At 37.1% G+C, this 21,526-nt stretch overlaps 1 protein-coding gene and 1 long non-coding RNA gene across 2 annotated transcripts in view; both read left to right on the plus strand.

The window, feature by feature from the left end:
• Nucleotides 1-2,235: 2,235 nt before the first annotated feature.
• On the plus strand, nucleotides 2,236-2,653 carry LOC134823474 (uncharacterized). The gene is made up of 2 exons (XR_010161308.1): nucleotides 2,236-2,333; nucleotides 2,476-2,653. It is a non-coding gene; the product is annotated as an uncharacterized LOC134823474 (long non-coding RNA).
• A 5,641-nt stretch (nucleotides 2,654-8,294) lies between these two features.
• Nucleotides 8,295-21,526, plus strand: part of LOC134822710 (uncharacterized) — a 52,660-nt gene continuing 39,428 nt past the window's right edge. Inside the window, exons 1-6 of the mRNA XM_063833910.1 lie at nucleotides 8,295-8,535; nucleotides 8,724-8,832; nucleotides 9,079-9,226; nucleotides 9,379-9,556; nucleotides 17,799-17,894; nucleotides 19,888-19,970. Coding sequence (XP_063689980.1) covers nucleotides 8,380-8,535; nucleotides 8,724-8,832; nucleotides 9,079-9,226; nucleotides 9,379-9,556; nucleotides 17,799-17,894; nucleotides 19,888-19,970 — 770 coding nt within the window. The 5' untranslated portion in view covers nucleotides 8,295-8,379. The remainder of the gene's footprint in view (nucleotides 8,536-8,723; nucleotides 8,833-9,078; nucleotides 9,227-9,378; nucleotides 9,557-17,798; nucleotides 17,895-19,887; nucleotides 19,971-21,526) is intronic.

A 21,526-nucleotide genomic window follows, 5' to 3' on the forward strand; every position in this document is an offset into this window, starting at 1 on the left:
GTGGCGTAACGTTACTTTTTGGCGCCCCCCCGCTCAACTCAAAAAGCGCCCTCTTTCTGGAGCGCGCTCGCTTCGCTCGCTAGATTTGTCCGAGGGCCGTTGCCATCACAATTTTTAAATTTTAAAACGGAATATAAATGTGAGCCAATAAAATTTAAATTTGGAAAGTGAGAAGCCGCGCGCAAATAATTTTACATGTAAGCCGCGCGATTTTGTAATTAAATCGCCAGTAATTTGCGCATGATTGTTTTCGCGTTGGATAAAATATTATCTCGTGATACCTGTTAACGGTTGTGATTGGACTATGCAGAGGGACGACGCGTTAACTTATGGTAATAATAAATGTATCATGTACGGGACACTAATGATAAGTCGGTTACACAATGTCAGAATCTTGTTCGCGTTTCATTGTCGTTTGACATTAGACATTACATTCGAAACAGCAGCTAGGTAATTTGTCATTTGTCTGATTAGTGGTGTTACTGTTAATTTGTGATAAAGTATAAACAATGAAACAATTTTGTGAATTGTGTGTTTCATATTGTTAGTCTAACGAGGAGAACTGTTTTAAGCTGCTGTATATGTTACAAAAATTTATATTATATTAAGGTTACCGGTTGTTCATGTAAATTGTAATCATCAATGGGGTAAAATATCAAATATGCCGTACTTAGCTTACGCGAACATTATGCGAATGTATGTTATTATAAATATCCTCACAGCTGGTCGAATATGAAGAACTGCATTGGGAGTCTGGGCGGTGTACAATCAATATATTTTACTACTGAGTTGTTTTAGCAGTTTCTACTTTTAGCTCAGTCTTTATTACGAGGAACTGATTCAGTGGAGATAAGTCAATTTTGTAGGACTCATTTTAGTCGAAGTTTAGGAAACGATGCCGTTTCTTACTTGTCCGTTGTCGCAGATTAATATTATTCATATGTTATTGATAATGACAATAAGGAGTGTTGGTTGGTATCTTCTAGATGTGTGTAGTCTGTACTTCTGTAGATGAGTACATCGATAGAATAATACTGAATATTATAGGTACTGATCATGATTGGTATTACTCTTAAACTTGGTAGTACTCTTAAACTGTTTGCGCTTCAGTGTTGAGAAACACTGAGAAATTATGTAATGTTGATTGTTAGTTAATTTCGTTCTGTATTGAAGGTAAGTTTGTCAGAAACATAATGTAGCTAATAGGATATAATAGAACGTTACTCGTTTTATTAAGAAAATCGTCGAGGAAACAAATATTACACACTGAGTGTAACAGTAAACTAATGTAAGGGACACACCTTAGAAACACTTAATAACTGATTTATAACCGATCATATCCTTGACGCTCCGTTGGGACAGTTACCATGGCAACATACGGGGGATTCGGGGAATGGTTAAAGAATTCTACTGACAAGCTTGATCAGTAAAACATTACTGCCGCTAGATTACAAGTATGCCACGTCATTTCAAGGCAATGAGATAGATCAGTGCACTTTATACGCATTCAATTATAGCATTACTTGGTTAGCAAATCACGTGAAATCTCTGGAATTATCACCATGGTTACTGGGTAGGTGTTCAGACTCAACAGATGTAATATATAAACTGACCTCTTCGTTTTAACATCCATGTTCAACGGATAAATGGAGCTTAAATAGTTGGTACGATCAAATGTAATCTTTACACAAATGGTTTCGTGTTATTAAGCAAATCGTCGAGGAAAAAAATATTACACACTGAGTGTAACAGTAAACTAATGTATGGGACACACCTTCGAAACACTTAATAACCGATTTATAACCGATCATATTCTTGACGCTCCGTTGGGACAGTTACCATGGCAACATACGGGGGAATGGTGATCTTATATATTATACAATTGAAAAGTGCGTGTGTGAGCTGTACTCACTGTACTGATTGTCCATTATCTAATGCTGTTAGCAAGTTTTTATGGTAGTATGGTTGTTACCAGATGATGATGTTAAACATTTAAATGTATACTTTTCTATTTATTGGTAGTTGTTCGAATGATTATTGTTATTTGTTAGAACTTGCAGTTGTAGCCGACTTTGTTTTGCTGCCAGAAGTAGTAATGATTTGAAATGGCTGTTGTAATATGGTGTCACAACTAGTAACTACAAAGAGTGACCTATTTTTGTAGGAATTGTTTCCGTACGTTAAAAAATGTATTAATGAACAAACCTTTACATTTATAATGAAATTCCCGGATATAGCATGTGTTTATATGAACTACATGCCGAATGCCAATATGTGTGGAGTGTGGTTGCTCACTGTATATGCAGAGTTGGGATGTGACTGAAAACATTGAAGTAAGTATTGAGGTTTATTTTGAATCATTTAATATTGTGGCATCTGTGGAGTTATGTTAGGTATTATGCCATGTGGTGAAATTTGTAGAAGGAAGTGGTTTACAGATTTATTTGTAAATTAACATCAAATTTCCCAAATCAGGTTTCGTTACCGTTGGAAGATTTCATGTACATAGTACATACTATGCAAAATGTGGAGTCAATTGTACGCTGACGAAAGCTGCAAAACAACTGAGCCAGCTCCACAAGCACGACCTGACTGAAGAATTAAATCTTATTTGTCTGTGAATATTTCGCTACGTAGCTTGTCAGCCTTCAAGTTGATTTTGGTGCCAATCTGAATAACTGTACAGCCAGTGCTGAAAAATCCTTTAGCAAACTGAAGCTATTTAAAAAACTCCGAAGCACAATGGGTAACTAAACGATAGATTAAGCAGTTTACATTTTAGCCATCATCTCAATCGAGAACTTAACAGCAAGACAACTTGACAAGAAAGAGCTGGCCTGTGGCCAAATTTGATGCTCTTTCCAAACCTAAGAGAGTTGCTTGGAATATGAACTGTACGCTAATGTAAATATTATGTAGTATTGAAAAATGTAAATTGTTTTTTATTTCCATATTTTTATCTGTTATTGCTACCTGTTAGATGTTGGTGTTTTATTTGTATAGGATCATTAAAACTACAATAAGTGACTGCCGATGAAATTGGGATCTAAGTTAAAAGTAAAAATTGATATCTAAAATTGCCAGAAAATCAAAACATTCTCACGCGCGAATTTTGTATGTCTTTGAATGTCTTTACCAGGAAAGGTTTGAAGTGGTATGTCACTGGGTCTTCGACACGTATCAGGAAGGTTGGTGATACAACTCAATGCTCCTTGCTTGATCAGGTCTTCTGCAATAATGATTGTTTTGTAAATAATGTTGATATCCTTGCTCCTCTGGGTAAAAGCGATCATGTATCACTACTTGTCGAGCTGAAAGTCAAAAACAATGTCGAGTTCCTTACATCTAAGAAGAAAAGCTGGTATAAGGTGGATCAGGACTTTGTTAACACACAGTCATCAGACATCAGCTGGGGGTACTCTAGAGAAGATCTTCAGGTCGAAGAGATGTGGGAAGAATTACACCAAAAACTTTGTGTCATTTCAGATCGTGTTCCAACCACCCACCTTAAAACAACTAAAGGTGGGGAGATCTTACAGAGGTTACCCTGGGATTGCTCTAGTCTGGTTAGGAAAAGAAAGTGCAAGGACCGGGCATGGAAGGATTTTGACGAGGATCCTACGATGGTGATGTTTAACGCAGCCGAGTACGAGCAGCGGATGTACCAGAACGCTGAGATTAAGGCAAAGATCAAATATGAGAATAAAGTGACTAAATTGTTTAAGTTAAATTGTAAACCTCTTTTTAATTACCTTAAATCTAAAAGTATTTTAAGAAAATCTGTAGAAAGACTTAAAACAGATGATGGTTCTGAGACCAAGTCTCCTTCTGAAACGGCAGAAGTGTTAGCTGATTTTTTCCAGTCAGTTTTTAAACCTGAACCTTTTGGCCCTCTGCCTCAAAATTGTTATACAGAATGTAATGATGATTACTTCTGGAGTAAATTTATGGTGCACCCTGAAAGTGTTGCCAAGATTTTGGGATCACTAGATATTAGTAAAGCTATGGGTCCTGATGGTGTTCATCCTAGACTCCTGAGGTATTTAAGTGAGAACAGTTCCTTTGTGGATGCGGTTGTGTTGCTGTTTAGTGCCTGTGCTTCTGAGCAGTATATTCCTGAGGTATGGAAAACTGCCACTGTTGTGGCCTTGCACAAAAAGGGGTCAGTACATAGTCCTAATAATTACAGGCCTGTGTCACTGACTTGTATACTATGCAAAGCCTATGAGAAGCTTCTTAGGGAGTATATTCTCGACGGTGTTGAACAGGTGCTTAGTAGCACGCAGCACGGCTTCATGAAGGGTCGGTCATGCTTATCTAACCTACTGGAGTCTATTGACGCTGTCAATGACTTGCTGGCTGAAGGTGGCTGTGCTGATATATTATACTTTGATTTCTCTAAGGCCTTTGATAGCGTACCACACCACCGTTTATTAGTTAAATTAAGAAATGTTGGTGTTCCTGAGGAGATAATTGGTATTTTAGAAAACTTTTTAGTAGGGAGGTCTATGAAAGTTAAAGTAGGAGATGAATTTTCTGAGATTAAGTATATACTTTCAGGAGTGCCCCAAGGCAGTGTTTTGGGACCATTGCTCTTTCTTTTATTTGTAAATGATCTTCCAGAAGGAATCAAAGCTATCATCAAACTTTTTGCTGATGATGTTAAAATGATTGTTAATCCTTTTATTAATCTAACAGCTGATTTGAAGTTGCTAGAACTTTGGGAGTCTCGTTGGTGTTTAAATTTTAATGTAGATAAGTGTATGGTCATGCAAATTGGTTCTTGTAATCCTAAGAATCAGTACTTGTTTGGTGGTGTGCCTTTGAGATGTGTTGAAAGCGAGAAGGACCTTGGAGTTGTCTTTAACACCAGCTTCAACTTTGAGGGTCATGTGAGAAAGTGCATTGCTAAAGCTAATAGTACCATTGCCTGGCTTACAAGAAATATTATATCGAGGGAGAAAAGCGTTATGCTGGGCTTGTATAAGTCTTTAGTAAAGCCTCATATAGAGTATTGTTCACAGGCATGGGCTCCAATGGCTAGGCATGGAAACTGGTCACTGATTCTTGAATTGGAAGGTGTTCAAAGATCGTTCACCCGTATGATTGATGGATTGGGACTCATGACGTACAGAGAGAGACTGGATGAGCTGAACCTCACAACCCTGCTTGAACGCAGGGTTCGTGGAGATCTCATTGAGATGTTCAAGATCCAGGAAGGCTTTGTGGGTTATGGTTCCGATTTATTTGGTCGTTCTGGTAGGACCGTTGCTGCTAGATCAAAGACTCATAGATTCACCACATATGAGACTGATTTCTTTGCCCAAAGGGTCTTGCGCTATTGGAACAGTCTACCACCACTTGTGAAAGCTAGTGAGTCAGTTACTGGTTTCAAGAGGGGATTAGATGCCTTTCGGCTTCATGGATATCGAGCTAATAAGCTTGGTCATCACTGGGAACTTTCATATGACATCTTTGATAGGATAGATGTGTCTGTGTCTAATAGGAATAGTTATGTAAGTTATATGAAAGAGAATCCATTGGTAGCTAAGAGGAAGAAGGTTAATATCAAAGGTATTTAATTAAATTTTTTTAAAGTTGGTAATTATATGGTTTCAAACGTAAAGTGTTCATTTTCTATGAATTTCTTTTTGAGATGCCCAGAGAGGCATTATTTATAATGTTATGTTATGTTTGTATACCACGTTTGTATAACAATTGCAATATCGTTATCACTTACCACGTGGTTTTAGCGCGCGCTGGCTGCTTGCTTTGCACTATATTTAATTTTAGAATTTTACAAATCTTAAAACAGTAGCACGATATTTAACAACTTTTGGACCTTATATACCAAGTATCTTATTACCAGGGGCGCCATATTTCTAGGGGGCGCCAAATTATGAGGAGGGGCGGCAGAATTTTGGCGCCCCCCTCTCACGGCGCCCCCCCGCATAGCGGGGTCTGCGGGGCCTTACGTTACGCCACTGCTCAGTTCACGACCACAAAAGACACACGGACATGAATGTAAACCTTTGATTGTTAAACAATTATGGAAATTATAGTACATTCGGCTGCAGCGCTCGATTCTTACGTATGAATTTATTGTGATACGTATGTGCGCAGCGCGCTAAAATCTTGATTTGATTTTTGTGTTAACAGTTAACTTCGGTTTTCACGGTTGGAGTTAAAATACAAATGGCTGTACGTAAACTTTGATATATAAACTCTAATATATAAACTCTAATATTATAATTAGAACAAAAAAAAAAAAAAAAAAAAATGAAAATATTCAAACAATATACACATAATATAGCAATGACCCTATATAAAAATAATTATAACTATAAAAATTCTGTAAAAATGGTACAAATTTAAAAACTGAGGTAAAAATAAAACCCTTTGCAATAATATATGTAAAATCCACTAAATCACATCACAACAATAAGTAGTTTAGACCCCCCATCCAACAAGCACTCCATGACCTTTTAGGGTTTAAAAGTGTTGATCAGGTTAAGGTCCAAATCACTTATTGCCGTGGGTGGAAGGGTTCTGGTACCTCTGTACCCCCTGATAGAGATTATACAGGTTCTGAGTAGATCAAAACGCAGTCTGCGTCTGACAAATGACATCACATCACAATACCGTTGGCCTTTCTTTAGGCTGATCTTTTCAGCGAGATGTTTTAGGAACTGTGAAGCCTCAGTTGCCATTCCTCCTGTAGTACTGAACACCAGTGGCGTGAAAGGAAGCCTTTTCGACATTTAGGACTCTGTCATTGTACTTATAATTAGAACTGCAGCTCTCAGTATGCAGTACATTTAATTTAATTTAATGCCTTCTAAATACCATTAGACTAGTTTTGCGATATTCGTATATGATATATAAATAAACGTCATGTAATAAATGTTGTACATGTAATGTAACTAGTTTTAATGGTTTGTTTCTATTATATGATAATTGTAAAAGCAAAAACAATGTGTGATTTCAAAAGTATGCTTAACGGGTGATACTCGTAAAATATTTGTTTCAGTCCAACTCAGCGCGCGTCCTGGTAAATTATTAATTTACAAAAGTATGCTTATGTTTAAATAAAATTGTGATTGACACATATGCACATGCATAATTTTAACAAATAATACTAATTGCAATTTGGCGTTTATATGTTAATGTTATATTTTTACATTTGCATCTCATGAGATGCAAATGTAAAAAATAGTAAAAATAATTTCTGATTATCATTTAAATAAATTTTGTTTTACTTAATAAAATTGAGTTGAAGTTAATCTAAAAATTAACCAGTAAGCAAAATTTATGAAAAGGTAATCATAATATAATAAAAAGTTTTAAATAGTATTAATATTAAATTGAAAGTGCGCCGCGCGTATATAGTATTCGCATTATACTGTAACTACAAAAATCGAGCGCTACATTTGAACTTTTCTGATTATCATTTAAATCATAACTACTGCTTTTGATATTGCCGGAGTTCATTGTTTTTACGATCAGTTTAATTTATACAAAAAATGTTTAGTTTTGTTTTCGACGATATTGGCGTTAACTAAGTTTGTTTTGGACTGTACATGGTTAGTCAATATTGTAGCTGGACAATAATCATTGCTGGAATCATTTGTGTATTTTGTTTGAATAAGACTTTTTAATATCTACATTGCGCTGCAAAATTTTGTTTTTTCCCAAATAATATCCTACTGATATAATTGGTATATGTAGTCCAATAGTTACATAAACACTGCTTGTACGTATGGCCATGGCGAGAAACTCTATCAGCAGCGAAATAAATACGATACTTTGACATAATACATGGGATCAAAGTATCGTATAAATTTACTGGCGGTGAGTTGCTACTACTGTAACTGTCAAAAGTGTCACTTATTTCATGATCTTCAACTTCAGCAACAACGAAATCGTCTTTTACCAATTTATTGACTTTTTGATTGTTATGTTATTCTTTGCAAAAATTGTTATTTTCGCTATTAATGTATGAGATTTTTGTTATTTCAGCTGTTGTAAGTTGTTAACAAATTTTCTGGCAGCATCGTTTAAATATATTTGACAATCGTGTTCACACTTCACCCATATTAGCACATTTTAGTTTGACTTGAGTTGACCAATTACAGACTTTCACTCAATAGCTTTCCTTACGTTTTTAAGACACATCATTTTTAGCCGAAAGTTGTTATTTGATTTTGTCCTTACGGTAATTAAATAGAACTGTTAATTCTCAGTTTGACTTTGAGTTTTTTACATATATTCTTAACCAAATTCATTACTTTAGCTACAGCAACAAGGAAATATTAACTGAAGATAAATGGACACAAGAGTATTCTCAACCAGTTAAATAGAGATAAACTTCGCTAACTCATGGCAGACGATTTTGACGACTTCATAGCAGACCTTGATGACAACACTTTACAGAATAGTGCTCTGTCACTGTCGAAGCTGTTAGCCTTAGATGATGACCACGAAGATGGAGGATTTGAAAAGCTGCTCGGAAAGCTTAATGACAAGGATTTGGAGGTAAGATTGTTACCTAAATTTCTACTTTATAAGTTACTTTGCTTTGGAGTGTACTCAAAAATCGAATGAAGTATTAATCTTAAGTATACTATTCATGGTATCAAAGGATCAGTTTCTTTGGCTTATTCATCATTACCGTAAGTACCATAATATTTAACACCTGTCATTAGCAAAATGAATAATTGCAGGATATCATTGATCTGGATACCCTGGAGCAGCTGGAGAAGGACTTCATGGCAGATGATCGAGTCAGCAGTGGAGATTCCCCTGATCAACCTTCCTCTCCGCCTCTAAAAGGTGAACAACCTTTTTTTATGCAGACGGTATTGCATAATTTCCTGATATTTTTCGTTTGAGGCTAAACAGCTGTTTATGAAATCATGAAAGTTATTGACATAAAACTGTTCAAGCATTCCTTAATTGGTAAAGTTACAAGAGTTTGTGAGTGCTAGAAGTATTTAAAGTCTTTATTGACACAATTTATTTTTGGAAGTCTTTAATGTCACCGATCTCTCACTATTGCTCATGTTCTACTTCTTACAGTTCAAAAGAGGAAACATTCCCCCGTACCTGAGCCTGGTGGAAAACGACCACCAAAAGGGAAGGGAAAGAGAGTTCCTGAAGAACCTAGCCCCAGATTCAAAGAACCTGAAAAATTCTACTGTATCTGTCGACAGCCCCAAAATAATAGGTTCGTCAACATTTGCCATAATCGATTAGAATTCGTCGTGTCTCAAATTACATACAACATTATAATGACTATCATGCTCTCAATTATTTTCGAATGCTCTGCCACTCAAATTGTTGTTTGAGTAAGCTGCCGAATAAGAGAGTAACTCGCAGGTTCATGATATGTTGTGACAGCTGTGAGGAGTGGTACCACGGGGATTGTGTAGGTATCAGTTTAGAGCGGGGTAGACAAATGGAGAAGGCTTCTGAAGATTACACCTGTGTCAAGTGCCAGAAAGCTAAAGAAAGGCCGACTCCTCAAGCTCACATTCCTTCGTCAATCCGCGAAAAGGTTCGTGAATTTCAGTAACTAGTTAACTTTAACAGCATAATTTGACACCAAGGTTTGGTTTATTACTAGAGTTGTAACGAAAAGATAATTATCTCGAAAGTATCCTTCTGAATGGTTTAGATTCGGGGAAATCTAAACTAAACATACACTATAATATTATGAAATCATAACTAACCATTAAGCTTAATTAACAACTATTTATTGTGTCATTTATAGCCGTACCCCTATTATGATACACGCACTAAACCATTATCTAAACCAATGTCTTGACCACCCCAAATTTACACGCCTCAACCAGAATGGCCCCCAACGAGTCCCAATGATCCGGTCTAAAGTGTCACTTATTCTGCAGTTACTTGAGGACCGTATTCAGGTGGCTATGTATTATCTAGTGCCGCTACCAGCAGGGCAGCAGCTTTATAAAATCAGCTCTCTAAAATCGCTACATAGCTCGTCGGTTGTCGTTCTAATTAGTGCTAAGCGGTTATTTTAAATTCGTAAGGAAGACACCTTTCGGAGCAATTATTTGCTACTTGTCTGGCAAAATTGCTGGCGCTTCACTGCTACTATTTGGATATGATTTTCGGTGATGGTGTTCTAATGTTCTATGCCTGTCTAATAGTCTGATTAGAAGTTAGCATTCAAGAGACAGACAATGATGGAAAATTCCAGTGCATATTATGGATGACAAGAAATGTGTCTGTTGCTTAAGCTGCCGATCTTCTCCACCTTAATAATCAGTAAGAGAGTGAATTTGAGAATATTACGGTTAAACAGTTATCGGGTATTGTATTTGCTGTTGGCAAGCGAACGTACAGCTACAAGGCCAGCGTTATCCAAGCCAAGGTTTTAATGAATATTTTCTGGGTCAGTCATGCGCACGTTCGTCTATTGTTTTTCTTTTGTCGTTGGAGTTTCGGTGAAGGAAGCAAATCCGTGTAAAAACATATGTATCAGAGCGTACATGCTCTCTCTTTTTTCTGGAGAAAGTATGATCCGAGTCTCTTGTCATTACAATGACTTAGCCATTTTACAACAAATACTCACAGACGGTAATGGGTTTCCACGACATTACGATCATTTCCACATTTCTGCGGAAGGTTTAACTCCCACCAATGTAACCGGTTACAAGCTCTCCTTGGTTTACATTTCTACAAAGTCGCTTCCTCCGTTTCCCAGAATTATAGAAGAGCTTTCAATCAAATTAGTGTGCTGTCAAAACCAACGCACGGGACACATGTCAAACTGGTACCTGAATTCTCCGGAAGATACTCAGATTAGATCCCCTGCAGCTCTACTTCCATATATGTTCATCTTCCAAAAGAAGTGAGCTATCTCTCAGCCTGCAGCTAGTTTCTTATTTGCTTATTACTCGAAAGCAGACAAATTTTCCATGGAATTATACATATTATACATATTATGTACAGTTTACTGCAGCAGTTAGATGATCATTCCGAAAATTGATCACAGGATAAGTAATTCAGGCCCCCCCCCCCCACCACATTCACAACATCAGCTTCCCCCCTCCCACACACACCACGTGATAACAGTAATGATTAACTGTGACAGAAAACAAGAGACCCCCAAGTAGACCGTCACATACACACGGCGTGTAACAGAAGTTCTAAATCTAGCACATATGACTACCTCCCTCCCCAACCACTACTCTCTCTCTCTTTCTCGCTCTGAGTAATATAATGGATAAATATGCGTGATATATATTATATTATATTCTCCCACTGACTGCGCAGGCTACAACTTGGCAAATACTGGATATTTCATGAGTAATATGAGGCGAGCTCTGAGTGCCGTCTTGAGCAAATCAATACACAATTATAACGTCGGACCAGGACGAGAGAGGGAGAGAGAAAAAGAGAGAGTCGGTTCTTTGTTAACAGACTACATTAGGAAATATTGAAAGAGAGATTTGTAAAGGAGAGTTTGGTAAAGAATGTTCGAGAGAGAGAGAGGGAGAGAGAGAGAGAGGGATATTGATATATATTGTGTGGGACTTGGCCTCTAATGATTACTTTAGTCTACTGCACGTTACCTATAGAAGACTCAACAAGTCTAATCAACACAGTAAAAATCATGCTGTGGAGCGTGGTGGTAAGAATAATGATGATCTGATAGATCCTGCCTTTTCAGTATATCAAGTAACGAATCCTTATTATCTCTCTAGCTCTCTCTAAGTGAGCGAGCAGCTGCAACAACGTTATTATCATACATAGTCTCTCACTTCGGTCTAGTGCACTGTATATAATTGAATACTGAACAGGTGCGTGTTATTACTCTTACAACAGCCGGAGCCACGTTGTAATAATAATATTATGTAAAAACTTTTGTGAGGCTGCTTACTCAAAGAGTCTAAAATTAGAGTGGCAGTGAATATTGATTACAGGACTCGGTGAGCTGCAGCTTAGCGTTTGGGGGGCCTCTGCAATGTTATTAAATCAGTAATTACTAATTATATATTTACTAATTATACCTGCTGTTGTCAAGAGAAGGGCCCACAACACTGGCAGATGCGCATTGAGCACTCCACACACGCTACCACTTCCAGGCTCCTGATAATAGGCCAATCAGCAGCTGGTTTGATTAGCACGTGAGCGTTTCTGCTCCTGCCGATAAATAGATTGTTGTAGGAAAATTAGATGAGAAAGTGGTGGAAAGAGAGAGAAAGAGAGAGAGCGTGTGAGACATGATAAATGCTTTGTTCCAACGTTACAACAAGGCCTATACTAGTTGATGTGATTAGTTGTGTACTAGCACCACACTGCACGCCGAGTACTACACAGAGGGTAAAGGGGCGGGAATGTACACATCTTGGCTGCCAGCCAAGTGTGTGACAATAGAATCCTGCGACCTGCAGTATAAAAGTATAATAATATAACCTAACCATAATTCATCTTAGACGTCTTATATCCTATTACATATTATGAATAATTATGCAAACTGAAGACGCGCATCAACTTGTAGGATTACCTTTAATTAGGACTTCTTATTGGCCGTATTTCTTAATTTTGCCTTAAAGTGCAAACTGGTGTGAAGGGTGTCTAATGACCCTTACCATTGTTATAAGGGGTATTGAGTTAAGGTGATATGATGCTATTTAAATCTTAGGGTTTTGGCAAGTGATCGGAGGTGAATAAGGTAAATTATTAGACCAAATTGAAAATGGGGCTTTTGATTTAGGGAGATGATTTAATTTATGAGCGACTAATAATCGGATGGAGGTGCTATTTTGCCCTACATTTGTATTGGTTGCTATACAGTGATAACAAATAAAAGATAAAGAGAAAGTAAAAGAGAATCTAATAAGTTTTACGATAGCTGCGTGTTTGATAAAATTCAATAACACACCTTCATTCTACATTGCAGTACCCACTGAAGCAGTGTGTCACAGTGTGTTTCCTTCATGCAACCAAGAGCTACTAGTGAGTGTAACAATTATATCCCAGACAATCAATACTGTAAATATCAGTGCAGTGTGTAGATTGAAGATTGCCAAATGAGGTAATGTGATGGTAACTATAGTCATGGTAACCATGGTGGCGTCACAGTGAGTAGTGACATTCCTCCAATGGTACGGTTATGAAAATGACGTACGTTTGACGTGGAGGGGGTTCCTCAGAAAGGATTGAGGAGCTTCATGATAATTAAAAGAGCGAGTCTTGGCAAGAGGCGAGGAATTCAGTTTTATCCGGAGTTAAATCACTCCCCGTATTAAACCTGGTCAGATAGGTTCAACCATGTGCAGAGGATTCATGATAACAGACTGAATCTGGCATAATATGTAGCACTGCAGTTAGGAATATGTTTCTGTGGAACGTGTAAAAATAAAATGAGAGGCACGCTTCTTTCATTTCCTTGTTCATTTCCTTCGCCTTGATATAATCTCATTCATACAGTTCATTTTTGGGAACTGTTTACATCAAGGAAAATCTCGCTTAAATCAAATGAAGGTCTCGCTTGATCATTAAAAGTCAGAAGAAGCAGCATGATCTGTACTGGGACAATATCCAAGAACATAATTACTACATGGCTTCTTGTAGTGTCTAATATCACCGTTTGACAGTGGACCTTCATATTGTATTCTAATCGGCAAGTGTTGATGGTAGTAACGTAACTTCCACGTCACATCACGTGACTAAGTTAATGCCTAATGGTGCAGTCTGGCACTCCTTATATGGGGATAAGTTTCTTCTTAGTCTCTACATGACCTTTTCTAAAGGTAGTTAGTGTACTTTAAACAAATCCGTCAGCTCCAAATATGGTATTTTTATTTCAATATCCTGTTATTAAACATTTAGGGTAACGTGGCCCGGTATTAATGGATTAAGAAGCGGTCTGAAAGACGGGTTTCTAGTTAGTTTCACTTAGATCTTATAGTTCTAGCTAGTTCGGAAGAGATACGGTCCGGGCCTTCAGCTGGTTACTATAGATATTATAGATATTGATACTGGTGGGCACGTTAACCATGTTTGTTTCGAAACATGACAGTCATTTTATGTTTTGATTGTTCAATGCTGGGAGCTGATTGGTTTAATCGCTGTCACGTGCGAGAACAAATATTGGGTTCACCTCCACACCAGTATCCAGATATATTATGTAAATAAAAATGCATAAATAAACATGCGGTCTCCACAGGAGGAGTTTCTAGCAGATTATAACATCAGGTACAAGGGCCCTGTTTTACATTAGACAGGACGGTGCAGATAGGGCGTAGACTCCCCTAACTACCTTCCTCGCTATAGTTATACTAACTCTACCTTAGTTCCCCTCTAATATAGCACCAAGTCATGTGTGTGGTTATTATAGGGACTGTTGTATGGAGATTGGGGGTTATAAATACCCCGTACACACTATTATATATTATATTATTATATTGTTATTATATATTTTACAAAGTGAGATAGTGATCTAACTTAGTAAGTCATTGTTCAAAAGGTACGAGTAGCGACTCGGATTGGAACGGATTAATTTGGTGCATTACTCCATTGGGATACCCAAAACGCTCAGGGTTAAGGGTAGCTGGTGAGAGGACTACTGTTTTACACTGTGCAATTAAATTGATTTAAGTCATTTCTAGATATAGAGAAGTGAGAACTTGTGGAATGAGAGTTTGCTACATATCTTCATGATGGTTCTCTACGGTAAATTTGTAGATTTGACACCGGCAAAGTGTGATACCACAATTTATACAAATCTCCAAAGTTAAAACTTTTAATGGTTCGATTTGGTTCGGAGCCATAGACTGAGTTCTTGAATGTATCACTTGCCTGGGGGTTGACAGTTCTGGAAATAGAATACATATTATTATCCCTCTTTACGAGGTTTTAAAACTCTATAAATAGATTTGTAGTGCACGAAACAAATGTGTTCTGTCAGAACTCGACATGTTTTAAAATAGCGCTTGTTGCACTGAGGGACGATTTAATTCAAAAATAGAATATGTACAACTCATGTTTTAAGCCAAGTTTTAATTCATACAGATTTTTGTTGTATCAGGATCTTTGTCGCGCGGCTTGTTTGACATTTTCACTTGAATTTGTAGTGGTTAAGATTATTATATCACCTCCAGCTTCATGGTTTTACAGCTAATAAAAGCTACTGTTGCAAGAGTTTCAACCGAGCAATTCCCAGATATTTAATATACTACTATACCATCACGCACGTTAATCTCAGAGTGGTTTCAGCAGCGTCTCTGCGTCACTACCGCCTGATCTTCAAAGGCCTCACTATAGTTGAAAACCATCTTTAATTATTTATTGTGCGTTAAATTGCTTTTTGTCGTCCACGCCAGATTCATCTGATAACTTGCTGGTATTGGTATTAGAATAGGTCAACATTTAAACATTAATTTACTCAAATATGGTTCTGACAATTTCTTGGAGGACAATTCTCAGAATTGTGATCCACTTTAATTGCCTTCCTTTCTGTCGGTCCCGGCTGCGAACAAATAAGAATTTATATAGTCGGGCAAGTCGATTGTCGGCTAAGCAGTAAGGCCCCTATCATTCATAACATTATGTGGTTCGCGAATTATATCCTCAGTAACTTTATGGATACCTGAGCTCCATTCTAAATTATCAAGATTTAATGCTTAACAGCAAAGTGGTTCTCTGTAACTGAGTAATATGTAATTCTAGCTCTAAATGTTTTAGATGACTGGACTCGGGTGGGTGGTTGTCAGGAGACAAACGTGAAGTTATTATAACTAAAATCATAATAGCATACTCTAGCATATTTGAGAACATATTGCAAATAGTACTAGCGTAAGTTAGCGATCGTATTGTCGAGGATCGCTCTGTTCGTTAATAGACGTTATTTCGCTGAATTTGACCTGCTGCATTCCAAATTTGTCAAAATGTAAAGCCTTGTAACTACTCCAATGAAAAAGTAGATAGTAAATTTGCCCTCATTGGAGTACTGAAAGAGTTATCTATACCATGCACCTAGGTCCTAGGTCCTAGATAGTAAGATACGCCCTTTTGTCATGTGATACCGGACCGCTGGTACGGGACATCAAACTCAGAACTACTTTTGGTTTTGATTCGTCGAATGTATATCAAAATTACTTCTCCTCCACTATCTAATATCTTCATTGCACTTTGTTTATCACTTTGGGATAAATGAGCATTTATCCTACTTTCGCCTTCGATATCTTAAATTTGAAATTTTGCCATGGCATGGACATTGGCCAATATCAATTTGTTTTCGTTTTCAACTTTTCAGCCATCCATCCGAGAATCCTGAAAATGCCGCGGCCCCCAGTCTCTCAGTCTCCACAGTGAAATGCTAGTTCTGCAACACGCCGTGTTGTCCCCGCTGCCCCGTAGTTAAATCTATATCATGCCACTCTACTTAGCTCTCCACTCAGGGATCCTTTTCTGTAAAACTGTGGCAATTACCGAACAGCAGGCTCCCGAAACGGCTTAATGTCTCTCTGAGATTAGCCTCTTTAACGTTATAATCATAATTATTACAATATTACATGATGGTTTTAACATAAAACCTAGCTACGTGTTATTTTACCGTTAGCTCATATGATTAGTTCAAGACTGGTCACTAACTATAGCTACTAGGACGCATAATTAGTTGTAGCATAACATATTATAATATGTAGCATTTTTTTGTTGTTGATATAGAGCTTCTTGCCACTTAGGTCCAGGATCATTATAATACATAACGCCGGACTTCTAGGCATGGTGCTTGGTTAAGTTGTGGGACACACTCAACTAAGTAAGGTTGAGATAATATGTTATATGTAGCATAATACAGTATACTATAACAGTATAACCCTCTACGTTAGTACTATAATATTGTAGTCTAACTAAAACCACAACTCATTAGTCCTATAACGGATAAAAGACAATTTCGGTTCTGTCGTATTTAACATACTGTTCAGCAGTGTTATCTTGACAATACTCCTTTAAATGACGTACAAAGTCACATGATCACACAAAAGTGAGCAGCCCTCTGTTTCTTCTATTTCTATTCCCAGTTAAAAGATGAACTCTTAAAACGAGACAGAGCTGTGTGCATTCTTATCAAACAGAAAAGATAGTTTGTTGAGTTAGTAAGCGGTTAGCTCTAAAGTCCCAATCATTATAATATTGTAAAAGCACCTTGTCTTTTGAACACGTGGACCACGTGACGTGGTACTCACGTGACGTGGTACTCACTAATCATATGTATTAATTTAGCGGTTATACTTAGTTAGACTACAGGGGGTGTATCTGGATAAGTGCAGTAATTGGTAATGGTACAAGCTAGGCAGTGGTACTAGAAGAGTTGGTGTTGGATATCTACTCACGTCACTGCATTATATCTACTCACAATCTCTAGGAGATATCATCTCTCAGAGCTACTCAAGATATCTACTCCCTGCACAATGTCTACCATAGAAAGGAGATATTATCTTACTCTAAGCTACTCAAGATGATATAATATAGTTATTAGTTATAGAGTAAGGATGTTATCTGCCAGAGCTATTAAACGAAAGTGCTGAGCAGGCTTTTTGAAATTCACAATTCCTATTATAACATTAACAATCTTCTTTATTTTCAATAAATCGAGTGAAACATAGAACAACTTAACTGATGTCTAAAGTGAAGCCAACTTGTCAAAGTAACCCTACGTTACATTCCAATGGAGTATTTTATCCCAGTTTTAATTTAACGATAATATCTCCCATTTTAACAGTATCTGATATTCTAACCCCACTCTTCTGAATCAGGCGAAGTCACTGAAGGTAGCTACAGTAGTCCCGACTAAACACTACAGTGCGGACGCCAAGTACAACAGATTTGACACGTACGATCATGTGGACAGAGTGAGTTTTATATCCAGTTTGACGTGTATCAGTGTGCACTGTGCCCCCACATATCATCCAGTCTATCATGTTGGTGATATTACAGCCTCTTCTCTATATCATGTGTATTTCGACTTTATAATCAGACTGGAGACAAATTGTTTGGTCATTGTCAGACTTCGGTCTACCAGTAAATAGACCACTGACTTTGACACTTTAAAAACTCTAATTTGGTGACGTGAACATGATTAGTATTATGATTAGTATAATAAGGTTGGGGTAGAAATAATCGGTCAAATTGTGCTTCATGCTGGGACACGTCTTAAACATGACTAGAAAAATGAGATATAATGTTAAGTTGTACAGGACTCTCGGTAGTCAAACTCTATATTCGTCATATTTCATGTTTTGCATAAACATGCTAAGTTCATAAATCTGTTGGAACTCTTATTTACTTTAAAGTTGTAAACTAATATCAATATAATATTACAATTATCTAGTATAAAATGTGAACTTTCCTTAGCCCTGGAATGCATGGCCAACAAATAGTTTAGTTTTGAATTTATTCAACCCATAGTTAATATCGGAGTTGAAAGCAAATACCTTTCTTTCTGAATACTTTGAATACCCCTAGAAGTATATGAAATATCCCATGCATAATTATTCAACATAAATTCGGCACGCTGTGTCGAATTAGGCTGATCAGCCTAAAAGTATGATCGAACAAACCGAGGCTAATCATAATTTCTCTTCCAGTCGTCTTTTTCTTGACGTGGCTGAGCAAAGCTGTATATTATTAGATGTCACATTACTCGTCCTCTACTGCACACTCGGCAATATCCCTGCAAGTCGAATGAGAGGAATTTGAAGAAATTGTCACATGTGAAGCTTAAGAAAAGCAAGGAAAACTAGCGTCCATCTGTCATTGAATTCCAGAAAGTTATTTAGTTTCCCGTGTATTTAGTGCATGTTTAAACAGACTGCAGAGCTACTTTCGCTAGTATTTCACTGGTAGTGTAGCAAACATCTCCCAATATTGAACTGAATGAATGTCTTTGCTTTGATATGAGCTGTAATTTCTTAAACATTTTAAGGTGTAGCAGTATTTGATTTACAGTAATTAATTCCGTTCAAAAGAGTTTAAAAAGTTGAGGGAACCGGGTGAACAGTGAACACGTGAACAGTGAACACGTGATACAGTGATACAGTGAACACGTGATACAGTGAACACGTGATACAGTGAACACGTGATACAGTGAACACGTGATACAGTGAACACGTGATACAGTGAACACGTGATACAGTGAACACGTGATACAGTGAACACGTGATACAGTGAACACGTGATACAGTGAACACGTGATACAGTGAACACGTGATACAGTGAACACGTGATACAGTGAACACGTGATACAGTGAACACGTGATACAGTGAACACGTGATACAGTGAACACGTGATACAGTGAACACGTGATACAGTGAACACGTGATACAGTGAACACGTGATACAGTGAACACGTGATACAGTGAACACGTGATACAGTGAACACGTGATACAGTGAACACGTGATACAGTGAACACGTGATACAGTGAACACGTGATACAGTGAACACGTGATACAGACTACAGTGAACACGTGATACAGTGAACACGTGATACAGTGAACACGTGAACACGTGATACAGTGAACACGTTATACAGTGAACACGTGATACAGCGAACACGTGATACAGTGAACACGTGATACAGTGAACACGTGATACAGACTACAGTGAACACGTGATACAGTGAACACGTGATATTGGGTGTAAACTGTTATCAGAGAGGTACTTGAGTAAATAGTTTCTAGTTTATTTACAAGTACTGTGTACACTGTGAGTTATATTTCACCACGCACATCTTTCATATCTTCATAAACCACATAATTCCTTATATGGCAGTGTACCCATGGCGACCAGGCGACGTTAGCATATTATAATATGGTATAAATTATAATGATTCCTATTTTTCAGTCTACCACGAAATGTAAGATAGAAGGATGCCCAGAGTACGCTATGAGGAACTCACCTTTCTGCTCAGAGAAATGCGTCCTCAAGTAAGTTATTATTTAATATAACACTTAAGTAAATTTTTATTTAATGACACTTAAGTTAGTTTGTTAAGGACTTTAAGTTTAATGGTTGAGATAATTATTGTTTTTGAGACTTTTTAAAGTATCAAAATTTAGCGGTGTTTAAAAACACCGCTAAATAACAAAACTAATTAGCTATAAATACGGAAAATAAAAGATTTTTCAAAACGATCTACATTAATAAATGAAATCATTTCAATCATAAATAAACTTGTCTAAGTTACAACACGTCGCGTCGATAACCACTTTATTGAATTTAGAAAATTATAACATATTATAATATTACATACCGTTTCTTTAATTGTGGCAAAAGTTTTGACTTGACAAAAGTTTTGACGTTTTGAATCCCCTGGAGGCATTCCAGCATACGTTAAAACAGGCGTTAAGACTTGTAACTTTGTATCCTCTCTGTTAAACATGGCAATATCAAGGTTCTTAGTTTAACTATAAGATCCATTTAATAGCAGTGTCTAATTACTTTGATAATATCATATCGTTTCAAGTTCTCAATATAATGATTATGTTGGAAATTTCAACAATTCCATCAACCTTTTAACCACCAAATGAATTGTAGAACTCCTCTAGCAGGCATTATTTGAGGAGCAGAATTCACGTCACAAGTGTAAATTGAATGACATGGTGATAATGCTTCTTACTTTGTCAATTATCAGAGGCGTGGCTTATGGGCGTCGCTTTGTCAAAAAATGTATATTATGTAAGTTACTGTAACAATGAACAAGTTAGTTGATGAAGGAGTTAGTCCGAGCCATAGGTTATTAGATTGGAATATCTTGTAGTGATCTGGATCAGATCGAGATATCCAGTATTCTGTGATCTAAGCTAAAGGAACGTGAAGTTATGCTGCGAATTATATTTAGTATTATATTCTGGCAAGCTCAATGTAACAGCATATATAATATATATTATCTATCTATTGGAGTGTGGCCAATCTATTTGTTGGGCGTATTCCAAGAAATTTAAACAACATGAATCTTTTTAAAAATCACCTTAAATATCAATAATCATTTTACGTTCCTTTGAAATCTTTTTGAGATCATATCCAAATCTGGTTATTATGCTTTAAATCATGGTATCAACAGAACGTGCTGAATTAAATCCAATCACCACAATGATCTATCTTACCTGGGTTTGTGTGTCCACTCCTTTATTTATTTGCCTCCGGTCGAACTTAAAACTTAACTTTTCATCGCCCTCCTGTCTACTCTAGAGACAACTGTTTAGGTGTAGATTTTAAACTCCTCTTTACTTTCACGTCAACTCACTTATCGCTAGACCCTTGTGTCTACCTCTAACAACTCTCCACCTAACTGTCTATTATTTACCGTTGTGGAGCACAATTGCACTTCACTTCATAGTGCCGTGGTATATGATTATAAGAACCCATCTCAGTGTCACTAATTTCGGCCGCGCATGAGGTCATACCCTTACTTTTCTTTTTTTGGGTAATGTGTACAGCTATGTCCGCTCTGACGAGTGCAGTGCTGAACCTAGTTTTGCGC

This window comes from Bolinopsis microptera, chromosome 11, assembly GCF_026151205.1.
Source record: "Bolinopsis microptera isolate Bmic1 chromosome 11, MBARI_Bmic_1.0, whole genome shotgun sequence".
Taxonomy (NCBI): domain Eukaryota; kingdom Metazoa; phylum Ctenophora; class Tentaculata; order Lobata; family Bolinopsidae; genus Bolinopsis; species Bolinopsis microptera.